Source organism: Mauremys mutica, chromosome 2 (genome assembly GCF_020497125.1).
Source record: "Mauremys mutica isolate MM-2020 ecotype Southern chromosome 2, ASM2049712v1, whole genome shotgun sequence".
In the NCBI taxonomy this organism is placed as follows: domain Eukaryota; kingdom Metazoa; phylum Chordata; order Testudines; family Geoemydidae; genus Mauremys; species Mauremys mutica.
In genome coordinates, this window is record NC_059073.1 from 248,311,590 (window position 1) to 248,337,314 (window position 25,725).

General features: G+C 48.6%; 1 protein-coding gene across 7 annotated transcripts in view; it reads left to right on the forward strand.

Moving 5' to 3' along the window:
• Positions 1–13,369: 13,369 nt before the first annotated feature.
• Positions 13,370–25,725, forward strand: part of SGCE (sarcoglycan epsilon) — a 107,398-nt gene continuing 95,042 nt past the window's right edge. For 3 of the 7 annotated variants that reach the window (XM_045008213.1, XR_006577564.1, XR_006577566.1), the window contains exon 1: positions 13,484–13,502. Coding sequence is in view for 3 of the 7 variants with exons in the window: in XM_045008211.1 (XP_044864146.1) it covers positions 13,385–13,502 (118 nt within the window). In the remaining 4 variants the exon portion in view is untranslated. Of the gene's footprint in view, positions 13,503–25,725 lie in introns of all 7 variants that reach the window. The other 4 variants (XM_045008211.1, XM_045008216.1, XM_045008214.1 and 1 more) reach the window with 3 other exon arrangements.

Here is a 25,725-nt window from a genome sequence, read left to right on the forward strand (position 1 = left end):
GTTACAAACGATTCCCCAAAGAAAGTAAAGCAGTTCAAGCTGCAGTTTTACAACAAATTAAGAAGATAAAGTTGTACAAGATAACACAACAGTAGACGATAATTTTTTACCAGGTCGGAAACATTGTTACCAAGTATTTCAAAAGGTTGCCAAGAGATTTCAGTGACTTTCAAATGGTTTAAACCAGTAGAGGACAACTTCATTTTACAAACTTAATAAATAAGAGTAGATTTTTCAAAAGTGCTGGATTGGCCTAACTCTGCTTCTATTCAACTCAATAGTAAAATATTGCTGCTGATATGAATGGGACCAGTTATGACAACACTGTGCACTTTTGATAATTCCACCCTAAACACAGAATAAAATAAATTTATAGGGCTAGATACACAGATACATATGGGGATGGAAGCAAGGACTCTTCACTCCTTCCTTTATTATTATTAGTTTTGTGTGTGCATATGTCTTGTGGAATGGGCTGGCTGATTTTGCAGCACCAGTGCTTAGGGCAGCACAGAGGCTGCTAAAATGTTGTCCCCCACTGGGAGAAATTGGCAAGGCTGGCCCAGGACCAAATGGCACCCCAGGCAAGGAGCGTCTTCGGCACCTCCCTCCATTTTTTAAACTTTTGAATTCCTAATTTTTATTGCATTTGTAACCCATTTCACAACTTTGATGCATGATTTGCATCCTTGATTTATCCCTGTCATATAAGAAGATAAATTTGCATGCTCAGATCTGTAAATCTGTATTTATTCATGCCATATATAAGCAAATAAAAAATTAATTTCCTCTTATCTTATAGAAACTTTAAAATTTTAAGAATAACTGAAATGTACTAACATGAAGAAATTGAACTGTGCACCAACACTGGGTGGAGCAGTACTAAATAGAGCTACAGTAGGTGACAGTCTTAGAACATTAACCCTAGTCTTTTAGTTCAAAAGGTCGCTTTTCTCGCCTTTGCCCTTGTGAAATGAAGCAAAGCATTAGAGAGATCCAAAGACTGGCCAATGGCATTTTCAAGCGATAAAATAACAAGCAATGTCAGTCCCTCATTGGCCGTTGTCAATTGAAGATAGGTTTTAATAAGCCTGAGCTTCAAAAAGCTGCTTTCACCATTCGTGATTGTGACCAGCATCATAGGCAGACTCCTCAAAGCTATCCACACATTATGGAAAGCGTCCTTCAGTTCTGCATCATGAATGAATGGCGAACTTGGAGTGGAGCGTGCTTCCCGTGTGGCAAAATGTGACAGATGTTGTCCTTCGACATAGAGGTCTTTATCATTGACATCCAAACATTCCCCATGTGTCAGCGTCCAGTGAAGGTCTGTACGATTGTTCAAGAGTGTTTTCCTGTCCACCAGCAGCTTACTAAGGTCATACAAAACCCACCAGATCTTTTGTGGTGCTTCATTTGTCCAAACCTTTCTTCGATGGACACTCGAGCAGTGTTAATGAGCAAGCAAAAAAACTCCTCTTGAATTTTATTTCTGAGCTTCCCATTACCTCATCTCTGCCTTCGTAACCAAAGTGTCTCTTCTTCCGATGAATATGAGTTTCCTTGAAGACAGGCTCAACTCCTAAGTTTTCCACCATTTCTTTGGCAGCAATGATAGCATCTTCAAATCTACTGTCTCTCTAGGCCACAATGAAATCAAGGCAGCTTCTCATCAAAGTAGTAGTGGTCATGATGTCTATTAACTATGTTTGTAATGCTTTGCTTACAATGTTTACTGGGAACAAAATATCATGCCAAACCACAACTGAGACCAGAAATTTGAAGTCAGTGATTTGGTTTGACAGGCTTTGCCCCTCGTGTTGAATTCCGGCTGTGACGGGCTGGATCACAGAAATCCCCCTGGGAGCTGCCATCTGATGTGCCAAGACTACTTCTGCCCCTGCTTTCCTGCCCTGTCAGCTTAGGACTTCAGTGCCCTGCCTGGTTTGAGCCAGACTCGCTAGCCTGCTGCAAACCCAGACCCAGGTCTGAATCATGTCCCCTAACAGCTGTAGGCTTACCTGAAAGCACCTTACAGAAGTGTTTTTGTATTTAACACTCAGATGCCCAACTCCCAGTGGGGTCTAAACCCAAATAAATCCGTTTTACCCTGTATAAAGCTTATACAGGGTAAACTCATAAATTGTTCGCCCTCTATAACACTGATAGAGAGATATGCACAGCCGTTTGCCCACCCAGGTATTAACACATACTCTGGATTAATTAATAAGTAAAAAGTGATTTTATTAAATACAGAAAGTAGGATTTAAGTGGTTCCAGGTAGTAACAGACAGAACAAAGTAAGTCACCAAGCAAAATAAAATAAAACATGCAAATCTAAGTCTAATCAAACTGAATACAAATAATCTCACCATCAGAGATGCTTCAGTAAGTTTTTTCCTCAGATTAGACACCTTCCAGGCCTGGGCACAATTCTTTCCCCTGGTACAGCTCTTGTTCCAGCTCAGGTGGTAGGTAGGAGATTCTTCATGATGGCTCCTCTTCCCTTTTGTTCTGTTCCACCCATTTATATATCTTTTGCATAAGGCGGGAATCGTTTGTCCCTCTGGGTTCCCCCCGACCCCCTTCTCAATGGAAAAGCACTAGGTTAAAGATGGATTCCAGTTCAGGTGACATGATCACATGTCACTGTAAGACCCCAAACCTTCATTCCTCCCAGCCTGACTTACAGGAAGGCTTGCCTGCAGACAGAGCCATCCACAGTCAATTGTCCTGGTTGATGAGAGCCATCAAAATTCCAAACCACCATTAATGGCCCACATTTTGCATAATTACCATAGGCCCCCAGAGCTATATTTCATATTTCTAGTTTCAGATACAAGAGTGATACATTTATACAAATAGGATGACCACACTCAGTAGATTGTAAGCTTTGTAATGATACTTTACAAGAGACCTTTTGCATGAAGCATATTCGAGTTACATTATATTAACTCATTAGCATATTTTTATAAAATCATATAGACTGCAACGTCACACCGGCATTGGCTTTATTCAACTGTGCCAGTTCCATCAGGCATCATAAGCCTCAGTTGTTTGGTATCTCACTGGTTTTATGCTGTCACTTAGCGGCTTCATGGTCAGATTTGTAACACTATCTGTGTGGATCTTCCACCTGATAGTTGATACTGAAAACAGGATGCATATCTTTTGCAGAACTCTGAAGAGAGATACAGATGCTCCCCGACTTACGCAAGCGTTCTGCTCTGGAACGCCTTGCGTAACGTGAATTTTGCATAAGTTGGAAACATATACCCGACCATTATGCAACCCCCCCCCCCCCCCAAAAACCAAACCCCCTCCTATTTCTAGCTTATGAAACTTTTTCCGTAAGTGCAGATTTGCATAAGTCACGTTTGTGTAACCCAGGGAGCATCTGTACTGAGTCTAAAGATGACACTGTGTCTAACACAACCAGATTGAGGGAATGGCAGTCAAAAGGCACAAAGAAAGCTCTTGGATTCAGCACAAAGATCTTTTCCTGGACACCACTGTTTCTTCCCTTCACGTTCATGCTGTTGTTCTAGCCTTGGCTGTGGCAGTCCTGAAGCTTTGTTTTATTCTCATTCAAAACGTTCATTAACAGTTCTGTTAGGCCGTTTCCAGTAGAGTCATTCACAGATTGGAAACAAACAAACTGTTCCTTTACTTGGATACAGCCATCCTTGTTATCAACAAATCTTACTGTAAATGACATCTTTTTACTGTGACTAATGTTGGGAGTGCAGCAATACTGCGGCCTAGTACTTCACTTTGCCAAGTCGCATCAATATGTTATCAAGCACCTTCCTTTCCATAAGGTCAATCAATTTGTTTTGAATTGTTTTGCTGCAGTAATGGTCCATAGCTTCCTTGTGAACTACTTGACATAGGTACTCACATTGATACAAGAGATTTTTCAGCAGCTCTGTTCTGTGTAAGAAATACAGCACTAAGAGTGCTGTGCTGCCAGTGCTAGCTGAAGCAAGAGGAAATCAGAATTAAGCTTAAGATGTAAACAGGGTCTGAATGAACTCTCCCCTGACAGCTAGTTGGGGAGGGGGAGAGACTTCAGGAGCAAACTGTATTTACATGAACACATCTACTGTGCATAGGTATCTAGCAGACAGGAGCTGTGTAGCTCCAGGTGATCAACTTTGGCTGGTGTTGGGTAACAAATCACTTTTTGAACTGAATGCAGAGGTAGTGAAATGTTGTTACCAATGTTGTTGTCTTTACTGTCTGAGTAAAGGGGAGCAGAACTGTGCTTAACCTGTCTCAAATGAGGTCACCCTCAGCTGAAAGGACCTTGTTCTTGTTAAGCCAGGGGCTCAAATGCCAGACCCCTGTGAAAGCAGAGAGGGGTGAGGACAGGTGTCTCAGCCAGGAGGTATGGACCGTCCCTGAAGGTCTCCAGTCTGGTTTAACCTGTTCCTCCCCACTGTTCAAAGACAGAGCTAAATAGGTATCATTAGGAGCCTTTAGTTATTTTAAGTGCTGAAATCACTTCTGGTGGGACATGTTTCTGCCCAGTCTGCTGAGAGCTAAAAATCACTAAGAGCTGACAATCACAAAGGGACTGACCTACAGAGATTACAGCAGAGAGGCAGGTGGTAGCAGAAGGTGACCAGCAGGAGCGGCCAGTGAAAGTGGCAAGGGAGTGGCTGGTGAAAGTGGTGAGCAGTCAGCCAGTGGGAAGCAGTGAAGAATAGCAGCTGGCAGGACAGCCAGGCAGTGAGGAACAGCAGCTGGTGGGGCGGCCAACCAGAGCAAGTGCTCAGATGGTGGAGCAAGCCCAGAGACTTCTTTCCTGGATGGGAAGTGAACTCACACAGATGTACTTCTGAACCCTGGGTCCTCACTGACCCAGGACAACAACTGTGAGTGGGGTGTGGTGAGGGAGCAGAAAAGGGCACAGTAAAGGAACTTTTGGTTGTAGAACTCAAGAACATCAGGTAGAACACTCTGACCCATACACTGTAGGATGGGCGTCTTGCTCACAGTTTTATGTTTATGATTCCTGCATGCAGCATTTTCCCTAATTAATGTTGGGTGACGTCTCTCCTTTCATTAAAAGATTCTTTTCTATACTCAGACTCTGTGCTTGTGAGTGGGGAAGTATTACCTCTCATCGATGCCCAGAGGTGGTGTGTAATTTTCCCAGGTTACTGGCTGGGGGCTCGTGCTGGTTCTGTGTTGTATTGTTGAAAAGGAATCCCTAGATATTGAACCTGGCCCTGGTTGCTGCCAGCTCCACCTGGCAGAAGGGTTACAAAAATAATAAAAAATAGAGTGGTGACAGTGAATCATAGTGTTAGGGTATACTTAAATATGGATAGTTGTTTATAATTATAGAAGTTTAATAATTATTAAAGATATTTTTGGGTGGTTATGACTAGCAATAACAAGATGGCAGTCGCAAGCAGTCACATTCAGAGAAATTCAAAATGGAGGTCTGGGAACAATTTGGCCAATAGCAAGTAGGTAGGCTGAGGTGAGATAAAGGTCGCTCCAAAACCTGAAGGGCGTGGTCAGGCAGGCAAGATACAGGTCTTCAATCAAGTCCAGCTTCTCAGGCCCCAGCTTTGATTGACAGGTAAAGACCTTGAAGCTGATTAATTATTTCTCCAATACATATAATTATCAGCTAATCAGAATAGGCCAAAAGCTGTGTATAAGATAGAGAGCTGACAGGCTTTAGTCATCTTGTGTCTGCGTCAGCGAGAATTTGTTGGAATCTGCAAGCAAGTGAAAAGGTGCCAATGCGAAAGAGCAAAATCACTAAAAAAGAAAGAACAGAATCACTGGCAGGCAGCAAAACAGACAGATCAGAAGGAACTTTTTCAGAGGGAGAGAAAGCTACAGGAAAAGTAAGCATGGTGATTTCAATAATAAACTGAATGAATGGGTGTGTCTGAGATAATAAAGCTGGATGATTGTGTATGTATGTTTCGTTGTTATATGTATAGTCTTTAATGTTTAAAAACTTGCTGTCAGCATCCTATGTGTGACTGGCCATCACATATACAATGTAACCACTTAAAGCTATTTTCCAATTGTAGGATATTGCAATTTTGGGTACGGTACTTTAATGTGCATCTGTGCTAATACAATTTTATGCCTTTAAGAAAATGTGTGGCTTTATGTTTTAGATTTGCTGTGTTTTAATAATATTATTATGTTTTAGATTCATTAGGAAATACTGTGTTAAATAAAGAATATTTTTGTTTTCAAAGAATAATGCCTGAGTGGCAATCCTTTGAGAGGAAGGCTGTACCTGTGTTCTTCCAAGGGTCAACAGAGCGAGTCTGTTCTGGGAGTCCTCCAAAGGTCAGAAACCAAACCCTCTAGGACAGGGCAGCCCCTTTTACCTACCAAATTAAATAAATTAATAGACTGAATTATTGAGGTAGGCAGGCCATTGCGGAGTGCCTAAAGTCTACTTTTGGGGGTAATAATGCAGGACATTGTCATATTTCCCAAGGAGCTCTACCAAACCAAGCAAATTACTGTTATATCAATGAACAACTTATCTGACAAGCCCCAGAAAGAGATCAGATGCTCGAGCATGTACCTCCAATGCTGGGTGTACATTTATAATGTGCTGGTTTTCTGCACATATTCCTTTATTCAGCTTGATCTTGGATTCCACCTTCATCCATTTGGAGTAGGCCGTAATAGCTGGATGACCTTTCATGTTGCTTCAGAGCATCAGCTAAATTATGCTAGTAATTGTACCATGAATGCGCAAGCAACAATTTGGCATTTTTGTCAAATAATTTGCAACAAAAACAGAACACTTTGTCAGTTGATTTTGAGTAAGCTAGCCAACGCCGATTCAGTTTCTCATCATTCTCGAGCACCCTTTCACAATGTGACTTTTAGAAGTGTCACTTCTACTAATTTACTGGAAACGTCATATCCTCAATTTTTGCCTGGCCCATTCAAAATTGTACAATCAATATTGGCAGAGTTTAGGATGGCTGGACATAAAGCAGGATCTGAGGTATTGATTTGTAGTGTACAGTTTTTCTCACTGCAGTTTCTGTCATCATGCAAGGCTGATTCTTCTTTATCTTTTCTCTCCTTTTCATGTAAACCAGATTTTTCTTTGTCATTACTCTCCTTTTCATGTGAGCTGCATTCTTCTTTATCAAGCAACGAGTCCTGTGGCACCTTAAAGACTAACAGATGTATTGGAGCATAAGCTTTCGTGGGTGAATACCCACTTCGTCAGACACATGTAATGGAAATTTCCAGAGGCAGGTATAACTATGTTATTGTCACTCTCCTTTACATCACCAGGAAAACTAGACGATTCTCCATCACTTTTCTCACATTTCCATTCCTTATCGTCAGTTAAATCTGCTAATTCCTTAGTAATAGGACTTCCACCATTTTTATGCTTCCCTCCTCAATTTCTTCAGCACTGGGACAATTGCTACTGCCAAAAGCGGGGTCTATGTTGTTCTGTTTCAGATATTTTCCCATCAAATTTGCCTCTTTGTATGTGGTGGAATGATCCCGCTATTGTGGGGAACCTTCCTGGCTTGTACACTACCCCGGTGAAATGGGCTAGTGAAAGGATCTGAGTCCTTGCTCCCACTTCCTTTACCCAGAGGCCTGCCTGACCTCAAGGGCTCCCCTTCCACTCTCCTGTGTGGCAGAGTCCTCATAACCCCAACAAGGCTGAGGCCAGGATTCCTGGGGGGCTCGACCCCCAACCTTGTTGTGTTCACTTAGGGCAGGGGCTAGGGGTCCCCACTCTGGAATGCTCTCTGTGCACTAGATGCTTTCCTGACCCACTAACCATTACATTCAGTTGAAAGCATATACAATTAATTCAACAGCAATCAATTAAAAAATATAAGGAAAAAAATGGGAAAGATTAAAGGAAACACACAACCCTGCTCTGTGGCACAGAGACATCACAACCAGCATCTCTGGAATATAAGTGTAAGCAGGGGAATGGTCCTGCTATTGTGGGGAACTTTCCTGCCTTCTGCACTACCCCGGTGAAATGGGCTAGTGGAAGGATCTGAGTCCTCGCTCCCACTTCCTTTACCCAGAGGCCTCCCTGCCCTTGAGGACTCCCCTTGCACTCTTCTGTCTGGCAGAGTCCTTGTAACCCCAACAAGGCTGGGCCCAGGATTCCTGGGGGGCTTGACCCCCAACCTTGCTGTGGTCATCTAGATCAGGGACTAGTGTGTCCCCACTCCGGGGTATTCTCTCTGCACTGGATGCTTTCCTGACCCACTGATCATTACATACGATTTACAGCATTACAGTTTATTTAATTAACAATTAGTTTAAAAAGGAATAAGGAAAAATGGGAAAGACTGAAGGAAACACATCACCAGGCTCTGTGGCAGGGAACATCACAAACAGTGTCTCTGGAATGTAAGGGCAGTTCACAGTCTGTTTCTTGTAGGTCCCAGGCCTCCTTCTCAGGCCCTGGCTGTGCTGCAGCCAGGGGCGGCTCCAGGCCCCAGCACGCCAAGCGCACTGCCGGTCGCCGGGAGGGCAGCAGGCGGCTCCGGTGGACCTCCCGCAGACGTGCCTGCGGAGGGTCCGCTGGTCCCGCGGCTTCGGTGGAGCATCCGCAGCCAGAGCCGCGGGACCAGCGGACCCTCCGCAGGCACGTCTGCAGGAGGTCCACCGGAGCCACGGGACCGGCAACCGCCCCCCGCTGCGGTGCTGCCGTGTTTGGGGCGGTGAAATGGCTAGAGCCGCCCCTGGCTGCAGGGATGCTGTGGGTCGGACACTTGCTCTGGCGATGGCCACAAGCTCTCAAGCTCTGGGTGGCAGGACCCTTCTTCCCAGCATCGCCCCCACCCTGTCAGGGTTACAATCCCTCTCCAAGTCTAGCCTGCAGAGCCTCTTGGCTGAGGCGTCTCCCTGTGCTGGGCCCATTGCCCAGGGTCCCCCTTGCTTTCCCCAGCTGCTCACTGCACCTGGCTCCGGACTGCTCCACTCTGCCTCAGCACGGCTGCTGCTGCTGCTCTGCCTCCAGCTACCTGGGCTGCTTTTTTGGCCCCTCTGGCTCTGGTTGCTGCAGCTCAGCTCCCAGGGCAGGTCTGCTCTCTCTGGGCTGTGCTCTGGCTTTGGGGCTGCAGCTCTGCTCCCAGCAGCTTAGCTTGGGCCCCTGCTCTCTTCTTAGCTTGGCCCCACTCTGTCTGACCCAGGCAATTCCAGCTCACATGGAGGACAGGACACCCCTGGCCTCCTGACTCCTTGATTAGCCTGCCCATCCTATCAATCAGGCTGACCTGGAGCACTGGCCTCTCCCCATTGCCCCTGGGGACTGTCAGTCTCAGGGTCCTGATTTCCCATCGACCCTTCCCCTTTCTTCTGGTACTGAGAACTAGCCAACCAAAACACACCCTCTGAGTTTTAGTAAGGGGACAATAGTCCCCTTACACCTTGCTGCAAACTAGATTGCAATTGAGCTTTTTGCTTACTGTACTGACCTCCTGAAGGCTTCTTCAGGGGCATCTTTTATTTTCTATGGGTGAAAACAGACAGTATTAGGGAGAGGAAAATGTATGTTCTGCAGTCTTAGGCCTGGTCTACACTGGGGGTGAGGCTCGATCTAAGATACGCAACTTCAGCTACGAGTATAGCGTAGCTGAAGTCGACGTATCTTAGATCGACTTACCTTCCATCCACATGGCGCGGGATCGATGGCCACAGCTACCCCGTCGACTCCGCTTCCGCCTCTCACCCTGGTGGAGTTCCGGAGTCGATGGCAGAGCGTTCGGGGATCGATTTATCGTGTCTAGAAGAGACGCGATAAATCGATCCCTGATAGATCCGGCGGGTAGTGTGGACGTACCCTTAAAAAGTCATTAAACATTATGTGTTAAGCATAGCAAAAGAAGTAACAGTATTTATTTTATACTGTTGCATAGATAAGGGTTCGATAGATATCTCTGGCATCTCATTAAATATGTCTTTTGTTAGTCGCTACTTACATTCTTCAAGTTTTAAAACACAAGTACACTTTCACAATTACACAATAAAACAAGGTTAGCAATATTGCAGCTGGGCTCTCACTTCAGTTCAGTTCATTCTTATGTAACCCTTCTGCCGGGCCGAAACGATAGCAGCAAGGGCCGGGTTCAATACATAGGGGTCCCTTCCCCACAACATAATGCAAAACCAGCTCGAGCCCCCACCCAGTGACCTGGGAAAATCTTACACACACCCCTGGGCGCCTCGAGGAGGCAATACTTCCCCTCTCGCAAGCACAGACTCTTGGTGTAGCAGAAAAGGTTTAATTACATGAGATAAACAACAAGCATTAAACTGAGAAAATACCTCAACTAGAGTTCATAGGTCAAACCGTGAGCAAAGACCCACCCCAGCAAATTGGGCCGTGTCCTTCTCTCGGGGCCCTTGAGTCCAGCAACCCCCAAATCACCCACAGTCCCAAAAGTCCCACAATCCAAAAGTCTCTGTCCCGGGTCAGTGCAGCCCCAGAGTTCAAGAGTCTCTCTGCAGAGGTCCCCCTCCCCAGCCTGGGTAGAAAGGGGCACCTTACGTGGGTTCGGGGCCAACTGCCCTGCCTCTTCGTGGGGTTCGGCTTCCACTAGTCGTCCCCGCGAACAGCTCAGCTCCGCTTGCTCTGTGGGCTGCTCCGCTCTGCCAGCTGCTCTGGCCCACCAGCTGTCCTGTGAGCCACTCTAGCCGTCCTCGCGAGCTGCTTGGCTCCACTCACCCAGTGGCTGCACAAACTGCTCCACTCCGCTCTGCCAGCTGCTCTGCTCCACGATATTGCTTCAGGCTCCCCCACTCATAAGCACAGTACTCAGTGCTCTCAGCTCAGCAAGTCCAGCTCTTCAGTGATTTCAGCTCTTAGTGATTCCAGCTCATAGTAGGGGAGCACCAGTGCCAGTGAGTTCAGCTCAGTAACCTGTATCTAGATTCTTAAGGGAATCAAAAATTAACTCTGACATTCCACCGTGGAGAGAGGCACCGGTGGGACTGGTGCTTCTGGCTCACACAAGTAGCCTGCACCACTCAGTACAGATATCTGTCCCCAGCCTCTCTCTTTTCAATGGGTTTTGGAACCCATGTACCCCATCTAGCAAGCGCTATCCAGCTGACAATGAAACCCCCCATCACAAGACAATTTTGTAGTTCCCCATTTACCCAATCAGGGTGACAACATTTCATTCCTCCTGCCCCAATAACAACGAAATTGGGGCTCCCACAGCTGTGAAAATAACCATCCCATGCTGCTTTGCGGTATGCTAAGTGGGGTGGGAGTGCCCATGCAAATAACCGAAATACCAATGCAACACTTTAAACTTCTTTCCGCACTCCCCATAATTTACCACCAGATGTCAGGGTGGGGCTCATCCTGACTCTGCTTACACTTACATCTCACTGACTGATTGGCGACACCCTGCCCCTTATATACCCACAGGGGCATGGCTGACAACATTCTATGAGATTCAAGGAAAATGTAGTTCTCCGAAAGACTGGAAGGTTCCACGAGATTCTACAAAACATTCTAGGTGGTTAGTGAAAAAGTAATCCACATATGGAATACCTGAAACATGTTACTTCAAAACATTCTATATTCCCATTTGTCACTAACAACAAAAACAGCACCCTGAGCCCAGCACACCCACCTCAGTCCAGCATCCTAGGCGGTCGCCTGCCCCTAAATCCAGCCCTGGCAACTTTCAGGAAAGGGAAGAGGAGTAATTGAACCATGACTATGGCCTTGGTTACACTTGCAAGTTAGAATGCATTAAATCAGCCCTGGGTGCCCTAACTCCTGAGGCGTCCACACTGGGAAGGCACGTAGAGTGCCCGGACTCTGCAGCTGGAGTGCCCCTGGTAATCCATCTCCACAAGAAGCAAAAAGCTTGCTACACCCCAGCTGGAGTGCCACAGTGCCAGTGTGGATCCCCTGGTCTATTAATGCACTCTGATCGGCCTCCATGAATTGTCCCACAATGCCTGTTCTAGCCACTCTGGTCATCACTTTGAACTCCACTGCTCTGCCCTCAGGTGACCAACCATCATATCCCCCCTTTAAATTCTCTAGGAATTTTGAAATTCCCCTTCCTGTTTGCTCAGCAAGGTGTGGCGTGCTCTCAATGCATCTTTCCAGGTGACCATGCCTCCACGTGCCAGGCAATTCCCAGTATGGAGCAATGGTGAGGTGCTGGACCTCATCAGTGTTTGGGGGGAGGGAGCTGTCCAGTCCCAGCTGCTCTCCAGCTGTAGGAATTATGATATCTACGGGCAGATATCAAGGGCCATGATGGAAAGGGGCCATGACCAGGACGCAGTGCAGTGCAGGAGCTGTGGAATGCCTACCACAAAGCGCGGGAGCTGCCCCACACAAAGCTGCGCTGGTGCTGCCCCCACGACCTGCCGTTTCTACAAAGAGCTGGACGTGATACTTGGGGGTGACCCCACCTCTATTCCGAAGAGCACCATGGACACTTAAGAGCCCAGAGTACAACAAGGCAGGAGAAGGAAAGCGAGAGCAAGGGTGATGAGGAGGAGGGGAGCCCAAAGCCAGAGGGTGGCCCGGCATCCCTAGATGCATGCAGCCAGGAGCTGTTTTCAAGCCAGGAGGAAGGTAGCCAGTTGCAGTGGATGGTGCTTGGGGAAGAACAAACAGCAGAGGAAGTGCCCAGGAAGTGGCTTTTATTTTGGGAAGATAGTCATTCGGTGCGGGCTCTTGGGGCGAGGAGGGTTGCAGAAAGAAGGGTTAGTAGCTATCCCTCCACCTAGGCGCTAGAAGAAGAAACTGGCAGCTTCCCAGGAGCCAGGCATGAAGCCTGCCTGTGTCACCAACAGGACTTTTAATGGCAAGGTCGGCAGTGCTGACCGGAGCTGCCAGGGTCCCTTTTCGACTGGAAAACCAGACACCTAGCAACCCTAAGCTGAACCCAGCCGGGTTCCCAAATCCATCTGCACCCTGCTGCAGTGGCATGGAGGGGCTGCAGGCCAAGGCAAACCCTGCTCACTCTGTGCCAGTGCAGCAGTGTATGGAAGGAGTAAGTTCAGGCTCCACCTCAGGGTTAAGTATAGGCCAGAGCCTGCGTGGCCGGGGGCACTTGTGACTTAAACGCGGGGGGGGGGGCTCCCCACCAGGCTCCTCTGAGGGCTCTTTCTGCCCCTCCCCCAATTCCCTGAGAGGCCTCCCCACACACGTCGCGAGCTCGGCCTGCGCGCGCCCTCGCGGCTCAGGGGCGCGCATAGGCTCGTTCCCAGCCTGAGGGGAGCCCGGCTCCTCCCAGCATGCCCCGCGGTGGCGGCCGCCCGGCGCTGCTTGGAGACCGTCACTAGGGGCGGGGGGATGCCGCTGGCTGGTGTCAGGCGGCGGCGCTGCACGGAGCGAGCGGGCGGGCGGAGGATGCACCAGCAGCAGCGGCGGCGGCTGGAGGAGCGAGGAGCCATGCAGCGCTGGACGCCGGGGCCCCGGCCGCAGAGCAGGCGGAGCGGGGGCGCCCTCACCACCCTCCTGCTGACAGGTTGGTCGCAGCGGCTCCTTCACTGCATCGAACAGGCGCGGCCCCGTTGTACCCCCCTGAGCCCCTCGCCGGCCACCCCTGAACCCCCGGCTGCGGGCCCCTCGATCCCGCTTTGTTCCCTGCGCCCCCCCCCCCAGCAGCAGCAGCTCCTCTTTTAAACCTCCCACCTTCCCTTCAAGTAGCGGCCCCCATAGTCCCCTCTCCGCCAGCAGCTGCGGCCCCTCTAGCCCTGCCTTGCCCTCCAGCAGCCGCAGCGATGGGAGCCTTATTACTCCCCCCCGCGCCCCTTTCGGTCCCCAGCAGCGTCCCGTGGCCCTAGCCACTGCGATGATCATCAGCTCATTACGGTAAACAGGAGTCTCTGCAGCAAAGCCAGTCTCAGAGCCCCGGTGTCAGAGCATCGCCCAGTCAGCCTCTGTAGGATTGACACTGACGCTATAAAACAGCAGCCTGACGCTATAAAAATCTACCGGAATGCTAGCGGTGATGTGATGTGATGGCCACCTTCCATGTACTATATTGCTGGTTAGCCCCTCCCCATCCCAACCACTGCTTAGCTACACCCGGAGAAACATGCCCATTTTAGGAGTAGTCCTCACTTTACATATAACGTACATGGGAGCGAGGTACCCCTCATGCCACAGTAATGACTATGGTATGCATGGCTCCATAGATTAACAGACTGTAGGTCATCAGTCAAGAACAAGAGATGTGATGCATGAAGTGAATCCGATGGCATAGTCATTTAAAAGAGATCCCTCTACTCAATTCAGGTAGTGAGCATATGTCTGGTTTTACTGAAGGCTACAAAGATTATGTTTTCCCTCACCTCTCATGACCTCATAGGATTTGCAGACACTTCTCCTAGCTCTGTCTGAAGCAACATGCATGTTTCTCGCATTGTGCAAATAATTACATACAAGAAAGACTTAAGAATATTATAGTAACAGCAGTGTCAACCACTCAGAAGTTAGAGTGCCAGAATTAAGATTGTATAGGAAACTTTTATTCTGCTCCCTTCTGCATATGTTTATGACAGTCTTTATCACATGATCATACTATTTTCAGAGTCCTGCCACAAAAAGCATTATCTCTTCAAGCAGGGGCATTTCTTATAAAGGAAAGTGTTAGGCCACCGTATCAAAAGGAGTGCAGCCACTCCCACAAACTTCATCATTAGGGTACCAGGATTTTGCAGTGAAAAAGAGTATATAGATGTTTGGTAGGGTGGTTTTATCACATAGTTTCTCTGTCACTTTGTTGTGATCAAAAGTTAATTTCCATTTAATTCTCTCAAACTACTAACCAGTGGCATTTGGGATCACTTACCTTAAATATGATAAGTAAGGTCACCACATGTATTAAAATATTTAAAAAAATGGAAGTAATGTGAAATTTTTTGGGTTGGAGTCTAACAAGTGTTTTGGGTTTTGATTCATATGTTTGTGGTTAATCCACCAATGTAATGCAAGGTGGGGATCATACCAGTTCTATGTAGCAAGCATAGATATGTGAAACAGCTCCCCACTCGAGAGAGCAGAAGCATGCTTTCCACTGCCCCCCTCCCCAACCCCACCTCAATGCTAGGATTAGATTATCAGTAAAAGGAGGAGCTAGGCCAATCTCTACAGCCATACATTTTCAGCAGTTTTAACTGGATAGATACAGAAAGTGAAAAAAAAAAGTTAATGGTTTTTGGAAGATTAGTTGTTCATTTCTGGTGCTCACTGTGAGAGACCTCAGGTTACTTACATCTACATTACAGATGAATGGGCTCAGTGTGCAGGATAAGTGGTGTAGTCTATGAAGGGTAACTTCAGAAGGGATAAATCACACAATTAAAATAATGGATTAGCATTTGTTTTTAAATCTAGTACTTTTAAAGGTTTTTATGAGTTTCTGGAATGGGAATATGGAAAAACTAACCCATTCGAGGCTTTACAGCCTTGCTTTTTTTCAAAGGGTCTGACAGTGTCTCAGTGGTTTGAGCATTGGCTTGTTAAACCCAAGGGTTGTGAGTTCAATCCTTGAGGGGGCCATTTAGGGATCTGGGGCAAAAATCTGTCTGGGGATTGATCCTGCTTTGAGGGGGTTGGACTAGATGACCTCCTGAGGTCCCGTCTAACCCTGATGTTCTATGTAACCCATGTGACAAAGGTATAGGATCAGGGGCAGCTCCAGGCACTAGCACGCCAAGCGCGTGCCTGGGGCGGCAAGCCTTGGGGGGGCACTCTGCCGGTCACCCCGAGGGCGGCAGGCAGGTTGCCTTCGGCGGCATGCCTGCGGAGGATCAGCTGGTCCTGCGGCTTCGGCGGACCTCCCACAGGCATGCAGCTGAATCCGCGGGACTGGGGACCTCCCGCAGGCAAGCCGCCGAAGGCAGCCTGCCTGCCGTGCTTGGGGTGGCAAAATACCTAGAGCCGCCCCTGTCTAGGATACAGTTGTGGATAACTATGTGTGGTTTAAAAGACTGCATCACAATAAGAGCTGTATCTTAGCATGCAGTTGACATTTATTTACATTATATCAAACTTCTGTAATATTGTATTTATTGAAGTATTAGTTTCATTTACTTGTTTCTTCAACTTTATAAAAATGGGTGGCCAAACTGGCTCATGAGCCACATACAGCTCTTTTACAGTGAAAGTGTGGCTTGTGGAGCTCCCCCTTGCCCCCTATTCTTCACCTTCCAGACTGGGGCAGGGGGAGCTCAGGGGCTTCTGCCCTGCAGGGAGGGGGTACTCAGGGCTTCAACCCCATGGCAGCACCTGCCTGGGCTTGGAGCTTCAGCAAGAGCAGGGCTGAAGCCCTGAGCCCCAGCGGGCACACCCAGCTCTCAAACTTCTGAAGATTATTGTATGTGGCTCGGAGGATCAGTTAGTTTGGCCACCCCTATTATAAAATATAGCTATAGATGTCACCCTATGCTCTGAGTTCACACATAAAACACAGAACTGCTCAGAAGGTAAGCATCCCATACCTCTCCCTCTTTAATAGCTTAAAGGAACTTTCCTGAACCTGAAAGATTAATAAATCTGGCCTCCAGTGACCACTACTCCATGGAATGGGGCGTAAGTTCAAAACAGAAGACCCTAAGTTATCAATGAGATTTTACCGTAGGAGTCTTTGCTGATCTCAACAATGGTAGCATGTCACAGAGGGTTTGTCCTCAGATAACCAGGGCTTATCTCATTCAGGGTTATATATTTGAAGATATTCACTTAATTCTGAATTCTTACTTGCACATCAATCAGGATTTTGGAAGCAATTCAACATCTCCTAATACACCGAAGCATTCTTTTATTTTTAAATTGCTCTTAACCTGTGCATGCAACATCTACTGATACTGGTAGATGGTCTGCATGTTGATTAAGGGCACTGCTTGAAGTGTTGTCTTCTGCAAGTTTGGCTACCGTATTTATCGGCGTATAACACGCACAGGCGTATAACACGCACCTTCATTTTAAGGGGGAAATTTCAGGAAAAAAACTTAAATTTCAAATAAAGGACTTTGAAGCAAAATAAGGGTAGCTCAGAACTTGTTTTATTAATATTATTACCACTTATAAGGTAAATAAGGTTCGCGGGGAGGGGGGCTCGGGCCGGGCCGCTCGGGAGGGGGACGGGGGCTCGGGCCGGGTCGGGCCACGCCGCTCGGGAGGGGGGCGGGGGCTCGGGCCGCTCGGACGGGGGGCGGGGGGACGGGATCTCGGGCCTCGGGAGGGGGTCGGGGACTAAGGCCGCTCGGGGGCTCGGGCCGGGCCGGGCCGCGCCGCTCGGGAGGGGGGCGGGGGGGCTAGGGCGGTGCTCCGCGGGTTAGGGCCGCTCGGGGGGGGGGGGGGGGGCGGGGGGGGGGTCTCGGGCCGCTCGGGAGGGGGGCGGGGGCTAAGGCGGCTCTGGCCGGGCCGCTCGGGAGGGGGGCGGGGGCTAGGGCCAGGGCCGCTCGGGGGAGGGAGGGAGGACGGGGTCTCGGGCCGCTCTGGAGGGGCGCGGGGGCTAAGGCAGCTCGGGCCGGGCCGCTCGGGAGGGGGCTAGGGCCGGGCCGCGCCGCTCGGGAGGTGGGGGCTCGCGCAGGCCGGGGCTCGGGGCTCAGGCCCCGCCGCTGGGGGGGGGGAGAGGGCGGGGGCTCGGGCCGCTGGGGGGGGGGCTAGGGCCGCGCTGCTCGGGAGTGGGGCAGGGGCTAGGGCGCCGCTCCGCGCCGCTGGGGGGGGGGCGGCGCTTTTCTTTTCTGCCTGGGGCGGCAGAAATCCTAGAGCCGGCCCTGTTAAGGTTATATCGGCGTATAACACGCACACATCATTTGCCCCCTATTTTCAGGGGAAAAAAGTGCGTGTTATACGCCGATAAATACGGGTAATTAAGATTTTACTCTTGCCTCTAGTTGTAGCATTTGATCTGCAATAGCACAAGTCCAGGCTCATTTCCTTTTTCCTTCATGATGTATAAATAACAAAGGTTTAAAAAAGTTTATTTCAGAAATAAAGGTTTTATTAACCTTGGGAAAAAAAACAGGTTGACTAGAAGTTATATCATTTGTGAGACTAAAAGGCGAAAGGGTATGGGATTTTTAGTTACTGTTTCAAGGAGTTTTTTTGACGACATTTAATTCCACTGTCTAATGAACTTTGAGATTCAGAATCCTTGATTTCTTCATTTGAGATATGAGAGTTAATGATGACCATCTGTGACCTCTTCCCCTGCCCTTGGAAGTTCTCCAGCAAAGGCAGGGAAGATAAGACTTGACATTCCTGATATTGTGGTAGAACATGCTTTAAAAATGTTTATTATTTCAAAGAACTACTAATTCAATAATTGCTGTTAAAACTAGAGTTCATTTCAAGTCATGATTTCAGACATGGGGAAAAGAGTTTACTAGAGTCTGAGATAAAGACCTCTACATTATCCCAAGATTAAGCCTCATACTTGATTTCTCTTTGAAATTTTTTATACATCAGTCATATTGCCTTTAGAGTCAGATTAAGGGAATATGGAGCTGTAGGCACATATCCCCTTGTGGCTGTTCTCTTGTCCCCACTCCACAGCCCTGCCATTCCCCGACCCCCTCTATTTGGAGTGGTAGTGCAGGGGCTTCCTCCCCTCTAGTAGAGGCAGGGATAATAATATGAGTGCCTCAAGAACAGCAGACAGGGTCTCTTCCCCCTTTGCAGAGGCAGCAGGAGAAACATTAGACCCCCAGTACTTACTCCAGAAGCTAGGGGCATATCTGCTTATGAAACTGGGCTACACCCACTGCACTTGTCTCTTCCTGCCACAGAATGATTACTAGAATAATGTTTGCAGGACCACACAAGCAGTGGACTGGGTCTTGGCAATAACACCCACTGAAAAGAATGGAGTAGTTCGTACTCTCTGAGCTACTGTTTCTGTCCATCTGTAGATTCAGACATCACTGCATCAATTACTTTGTTTTCTTTTTTCAGTGTTTTCTTTGCACCATGAGGGCTAGAAATTTATTTGTTTAAGTAGGAGTTCAGATTCTTACATGCATAACTTAAGGAGGAGCAGCCCTAAGCAGCTAGTGCTCATGCCTTAATCCATATTGTCCTTCCTGCTGACATAACTCATCATCATCAAAAAGAAATATAAGGCTTGTATATTAATGAGATAAGTAGACACAGAAGGGTGAGTCTTTACGATAGTCATCTGATTGGTGTGACCTCAATTATGGAATACAGTTTGTTTGTTTGTTTGTATGGTGGCATAATTTAGAAGGAAAAAATTACAGACTATTTTGGATACTTGAAAGGTGGATTTACAGTTTCTAATCAAACTGAAAAGTGTCATCATATAGTTATACAACTCTTTCCCCTCAGATACTTGAAGAAAGTATAGAGTCTGGACATTAGAAATCTTGGTATAGATCTCTAAAACTCCTTAGTTACATTTTCTTGAATTTGTTTTTTATCCTGTAGATTTGTCTTTTCCTCCCAGTTTAGATAACTTTACAAAGTTGCTATTTTAATTCAGTCTCATAATAATAAGTAACCTTTGTAGTACAGAAAGAAATATTAATATTTTAGAAGCAGATGTAGAAACTAAAGAACCAGTAACAGATATCCTCCCCCAACCCCAAGCCCCTTAAGCCAGTTGAATGGTTTCTCATAAAGCATTAGATAAAGGGGGGAGTGACGAGGATTGGAGAAAACCTCCTTTTAGCAACCTCAGTTTTACCTGGGAGCCCCTTAAGCAAAAGATAATTTAAGGTTATCATAAGTTTTCCATTTCTTTATTTGTACAGTTGACAATATTTACTGTATTGTACCCAGTTACTTGTGCTTGTGTGTGGTTTTTCACATCGCAGCAGGGAAGAGAAAATACACATTTACAGTAGTAGTAAAATGTGATCATAAAAACCACACATCATGGTAGAGGAGGTAGGCCAGATGTAGTACCAGAAAGTGGCTAACTTTTTAAAAAAATTAGGTAGACTTCAAGTTGACAGTGAACATTTAAAAGCTATTAGTAGGTTGTAATTAAACTTCAGACATTCTTATTTGCTTTTATCATGGGCTAGGCATTCCCTTTCTGGTAGTACAAAATTATAAAATAAATAAACTCTTAAATTCTCTCTTTTCCAGGGTATAATCAAAGTCCAAATAAACAGCCTTACCTTTGTAAGACATAAACCAACTCCCAAAAATAACATCCTCTTCTTTGGGGAGAATCGCTATCTTAAAAACACAGCATTTAATTCTTTCCTTCTAATCTGAACATGTCTTGTGTTTTCCTTTGTTTATAAATAACAGCTGTGCCAGGTAGGTGCATGAGGTCCAGCTGCATCTACTCTTTAGCCACTTAACCATTTCCTGTTTGACTCCACAACCCTGCAGAGTTACCATGGACACAATATAGATATGCAGAATGTAATGTGGCAAACCCAGGCCAAATGGCTACAAAGGGGGGGGGGTAGGAATTAGTCCCAGGGGGGTTAAAAGGCTTCTCCCTATCCATTGAGGAGAGGCAGCTGTGAGACATTAGGTTCAGCTGGAACAAGGGTTACCAGGGAACTAATTTGGTTCAGCTGGCCCCAATTGCTGGTGACCTTTTTAAACCCTCCCTGGCAGGGAAACAGGGGGGGAGTGAGAGAAGCAGAGAAGCTGCCAGCAAATAGGTGCAGCAAGGCTCTGCCCTCTTCCAGCAAGGAAGACTGCACTCTGTCCCCAGAAGGGGAGAAAAACAGCAAGGGGCTGACTGAGAGGAGGATCAGCCAGACCCTGCGTGACTGGGAAGGTTTTTACTTTGCCCAAGCCTGTGTCCCCAAGGCAAAAAGGGACTGAGCCAGCTGGGGAGAAGCAGGTACTTTGCCACACGTGGTGTCAGGAGTGGGATGTGTTAGTGAGTGTGGCTCTGTGGCAAGCCACCTCAGGGCAAGGTAAATCACAAAAAAAAATAATAATAATTAATTTAAAAAAAATTAATTAAAAAAAAAAATGGAGGACGTTGTGAAGGCGCTGTTACAGGCCACTGCAGCCCAGCAAGAGGCTACCAGGATACAGGCGGCGGCCCAGCAAGAGGCAGTACGTGTCCAACAGGAGACCAACCAGCTGCTGATGAACCAGGCGGCCCAAGATCGAGCCACCCTGAATGAAGTAGTGGACCAGCTGAAAGCCCTGGCCATGCTGACGCACGGGGCCCAGGGGACCCGGCTGCTATGGGCTAGCAACTATTTACAGAAGATGACTACAGATGATGATATAGAGGCATATCTCCTCGCATTCGAGAGGACGGCACTGCGGGAGGCCTGGCCCCAAGACCAGTGGGCAGGCCTCCTGGCCCCATTCCTGTGTGGGGAGGCCCAGAAGGCCTTCTTTGACTTGACCACAGACGCAGCTATGGATTACCCCCAGCTGAAGGCGGAAATCCTGGCGAGGACAGGCGTGACGCCGGCCATGAGGGCCCAGCGCTTCTATGAGTGGAAATACCAGGACGACAAAGCACCAAGGTCCCAGCTATTTGACCTGATACACCTCGCCCGGAAGTGGCTCCGCCCTGAGACCCATGGGCCAGAGAAGGTAGTGGAAATCCTGGTATTGGACAGGTACATGAAGGGGTTGCCGCCAGACATACGAGGGTGGGTCTGCCAAAATGATCCCTCCTCTTGTGATGAACTAGTTGCTCTCGTAGAGAGACACTTGGCAGCCCAAGAACTTTTTCGGACCACCGAGGAAGGGAGGCGCCAGAATCGGAGACCAGTCTCTGTGCCGAGGCCCCGGTTTGCCCTAACGCCAGGCCGGACAATGGAGAGGAGGAAGGAGGCGGGAGAGCAGCCGGCAGTCCCGGAGAGGCTGGAGGACTGGGGGAGAAAGACTCGGGGGATAAATCCCAGCAGCCTGAAAAATAGGGGGCTGCCCCAAGCGGGGTACCGATGCTATGCCTGTGGCGAATTGGGGCATATTGCTGCCCAATGCCCAAATCTAGGAGAGCCTATGCAGTGTGAACTGGGAGATATAAGGGGACTATGTGATCTAATAAGTCTGGTTGGGGTTGCGATGGTCCCGCATAGATACACTAGGCCTGTTAAGATGAACGGTATAGAGACCACGGCATTAATTGACTCGGGAAGTGCAGTCACATTAGTCTCGGGGAAGCTGGTCAGGCAGGACCAACTATCCCAGGCCAAACGTTCGGGAATATCCTGTGTGCATGGGGATGTCAACTATTATCCAACCATCCCCGTAAGCATAGAAGTTCTCGGAAATCCCACTAAGTTGACAGTGGGAGTAGTTCTGAAACTCCCGTACCCTGTCCTTATCGGACGAGATTTCCCGGGGTTTGATGGCCTACTCCCCGGGGACGAGGTAGAAGAAAATAATGACCCTGGGACCCAAGGCGTGGTCCAGATAGATGACCCTTCCCCAGCCTTCCATGAGTTTAGCCAGGATTTGTTCTCCCCGCCGGGGAAGCCCAGGAAGACTTGGAGGGAACGGAGGGCGGATAAAAGGAGGGGGACGAGGATCCTGACCCGGTACCAGAAGTCTACGCTGGCAGGGGAAAGAAGGGGCTCGGCTGACAGCGGGACTGGGTCGGCCATCCAAAACCCTATCGTTGGGCCTGGTTCCCCAGGGGCTGTCCCCGAGGAGACGGAGGTAGACCCCCCAGAATTTGGTCAAATGGGGACCGCACGCGGGAATTTTGGTCAGGATCAGGCCAATGATCCCATATACCACAATATTCACAAGGAAGTAGTCGAGGTAAATGGGGTCCCAGTGGAGGGGAGAGTTAAGGGCCCAGGGCCATATTACATGATTAAGGAAGATCTGCTATATAGAGTAGTCCGGGTCCAAGACCAAGTTATAGAACAACTCTTGGTCCCCCGAAAGCATCAGAGGGCGGTAATGGATCTGGCCCACAGTCATCTGTTTGGGGCCCATCTAGGGGTAGATAGACCCTTGATCGGATCCTACAGAGGTTTTTTTGGCCTGGCATTTATGCGGCCGTCCGGCGATATTGTACCTCCTGTCCGGAATGCCAAATACATGGGCCCCAACCATACTTAAGGGCCCCTTTGGTACCTCTGACAATTATCGAGGTTCCATTTGAGCGAATAGCTATGGACATTGTAGGGCCATTGGAGAAGTCAGCCCGGGGCCATCAGTACATTCTGGTAGTGATAGATTATGCCACCCGGTACCCCGAGGCCGTACCCCTACGGAATACCATGTCCAAGACCATAGCCAAAGAATTGGTCCAAATTTTTTCCAGAGTAGGAATACCTAAGGTGATCCTGACAGACCAAGGGAGCCCCTTTGTGTCTAAACTGATGAAGGACCTATGTACCATGCTCCATATACGGACCCTTAGAACGTCGGTCTACCATCCCCAGACCGACGGCCTTGTTGAACGTTTTAATAGGACATTGAAAAACATGTTACGGAAAGTGATTAGTCGTGACGGGAAAGACTGGGATGCCCTCCTGCCTTATGTCCTGTTTGCTGTACGGGAGGTTCCTCAGGCTTCCACTGGATTCTCCCCCTTCGAGCTGTTATATGGTCGCCACCCCAGGGGCATACTGGACCTGGCTAAAGAAGACTGGGAAGAACAGCCGAACCTGGGGAGAAACGTTGTGGAACATGTGCTGGAGATGAAAGACAGAATAGCCCGAGTTGCCCCCCTTGTGCGCGAACACATGGAGAAGGCCCAAGGGGCACAACGGACGTACTACAATCGTCAAGCGAGGACCCGGAAGTTCCAGGTAGGGGACCGGGTGATGGTGCTCATACCCACAGCGGAGAGCAAGCTCCTGGCCAGGTGGCAGGGGCCATATGAGGTAATAGAGGCTATAGGAGAAGTCGACTATAAGGTCCGACAGCCAGGTCGCCGGAAGCTGGAGCAGATCTACCATATAAATCTGTTGAAACCGTGGCAGGATAGAGAAACGCCGGTGGTTGCGCTGGGGGCACCATCCCCTACAAGCAACCAGCCCGACCTGGTGGGAATATCCTCGGAGTTGACTCCGGAACAACGGTCAGAAGTGATCAACCTGATAGAACGCAACCAGGATGTGTTCTCAGAAAAACCAGGCAGGACGACTGAGGTTCACCATCACATCTTCACAGAGCCCGGGGTGAAGGTGAACATCAAGCCATACCGGATCCCGGAGGCCAAGAGAGAAGAGATTAGGAGAGAGGTCAGGAAGATGCTGGCCTTAGGAGTCATCGAAGAATCTCATAGTCAATGGTCCAGTCCCGTGGTTTTAGTGCCTAAGCCGGACGGCAGTACGAGGTTCTGCAATGACTTCCGCAAGCTGAATGAGGTGTCCCGATTCGACGCATACCCTATACCCAGGATAGACGAGCTGATTGACCGATTGGGAAAGGCACGGTTTATGTCTACCCTTGACCTTACCAAGGGCTATTGGCAGATCCCCCTGGCCAAGGCCGACAAGGAGAAGACGGCCTTTGCAACTCCAGAAGGACTATATCAGTACACTGTTCTCCCCTTTGGGTTGCATGGGGCTCCCGCTACCTTCCAATGGCTAATGGACAAACTGTTACGACCCCACGGAAAGTACGCGGCAGCCTATCTCGATGACGTCATTATCTATAGCCCCGACTGGGAGACGCACATGGAGAAGGTGGAGGCAGTCCTGGACACCCTGAGGAAGGCAGGACTGACTGCAAATCCGTCCAAATGTTCACTCGGGTTAGCTGAGGCCAAGTACCTGGGGTATGTAGTGGGGAGGGGCGTGGTGAAGCCCCAACTCAACAAGTTGGAAGCTATACAGAAGTGGCCCCGACCACTCCGGAAAAAACAGGTCAGAGCGTTCCTGGGACTAGTGGGGTACTATAGGCGGTTCATTCCCCACTTCGCCACCAGGGCATGCCCATTAACAGACCTAACCAAAGCTCGGGGCCCAGACATAGTAAAATGGTCTGCTGCAGCAGAAGCCGCTTTTGCCGATCTGAGGACGGCCCTTTGCACAGACCCCGTACTAGTAGCTCCGGACTGGGGGAAGGAGTTTATCCTACAAACGGATGCCTCGGAAGTAGGGCTGGGGGCGGTGCTTTCACAAATGGTTGGAGATGACGAACACCCCATCCTCTTCCTCAGTAGGAAGCTCCTACCTAGGGAACGGAAATACGCCATAGTGGAGAAGGAATGCCTGGCAGTAAAGTGGGCCATAGAAAGCCTCCGCTACTATCTACTTGGGCGGCGGTTTACCCTGGTGACGGACCATGCCCCTTTGCAGTGGATGCACCAAAACAAGGACAAAAATGCGAGGGTAACAAGATGGTTTCTGTCGCTTCAACCCTTTCACTTCAAAGTACGACATAGGTCTGGAACCCAACATGGCAATGCAGATGGCCTGTCAAGGGTGCACTGCTTTCCGACCCAAGTAGCCCAACCCCGTAGTGTTGAGCGGGGGGGGGGATATGTGGCAAACCCAGGCCAAATGGCTACAAAGGGGGGGGGTAGGAATTAGTCCCAGGGGGGTTAAAAGGCTTCTCCCTATCCATTGAGGAGAGGCAGCTGTGAGACATTAGGTTCAGCTGGAACAAGGGTTACCAGGGAACTAATTTGGTTCAGCTGGCCCCAATTGCTGGTGACCTTTTTAAACCCTCCCTGGCAGGGAAACAGGGGGGGAGTGAGAGAAGCAGAGAAGCTGCCAGCAAATAGGTGCAGCAAGGCTCTGCCCTCTTCCAGCAAGGAAGACTGCACTCTGTCCCCAGAAGGGGAGAAAAACAGCAAGGGGCTGACTGAG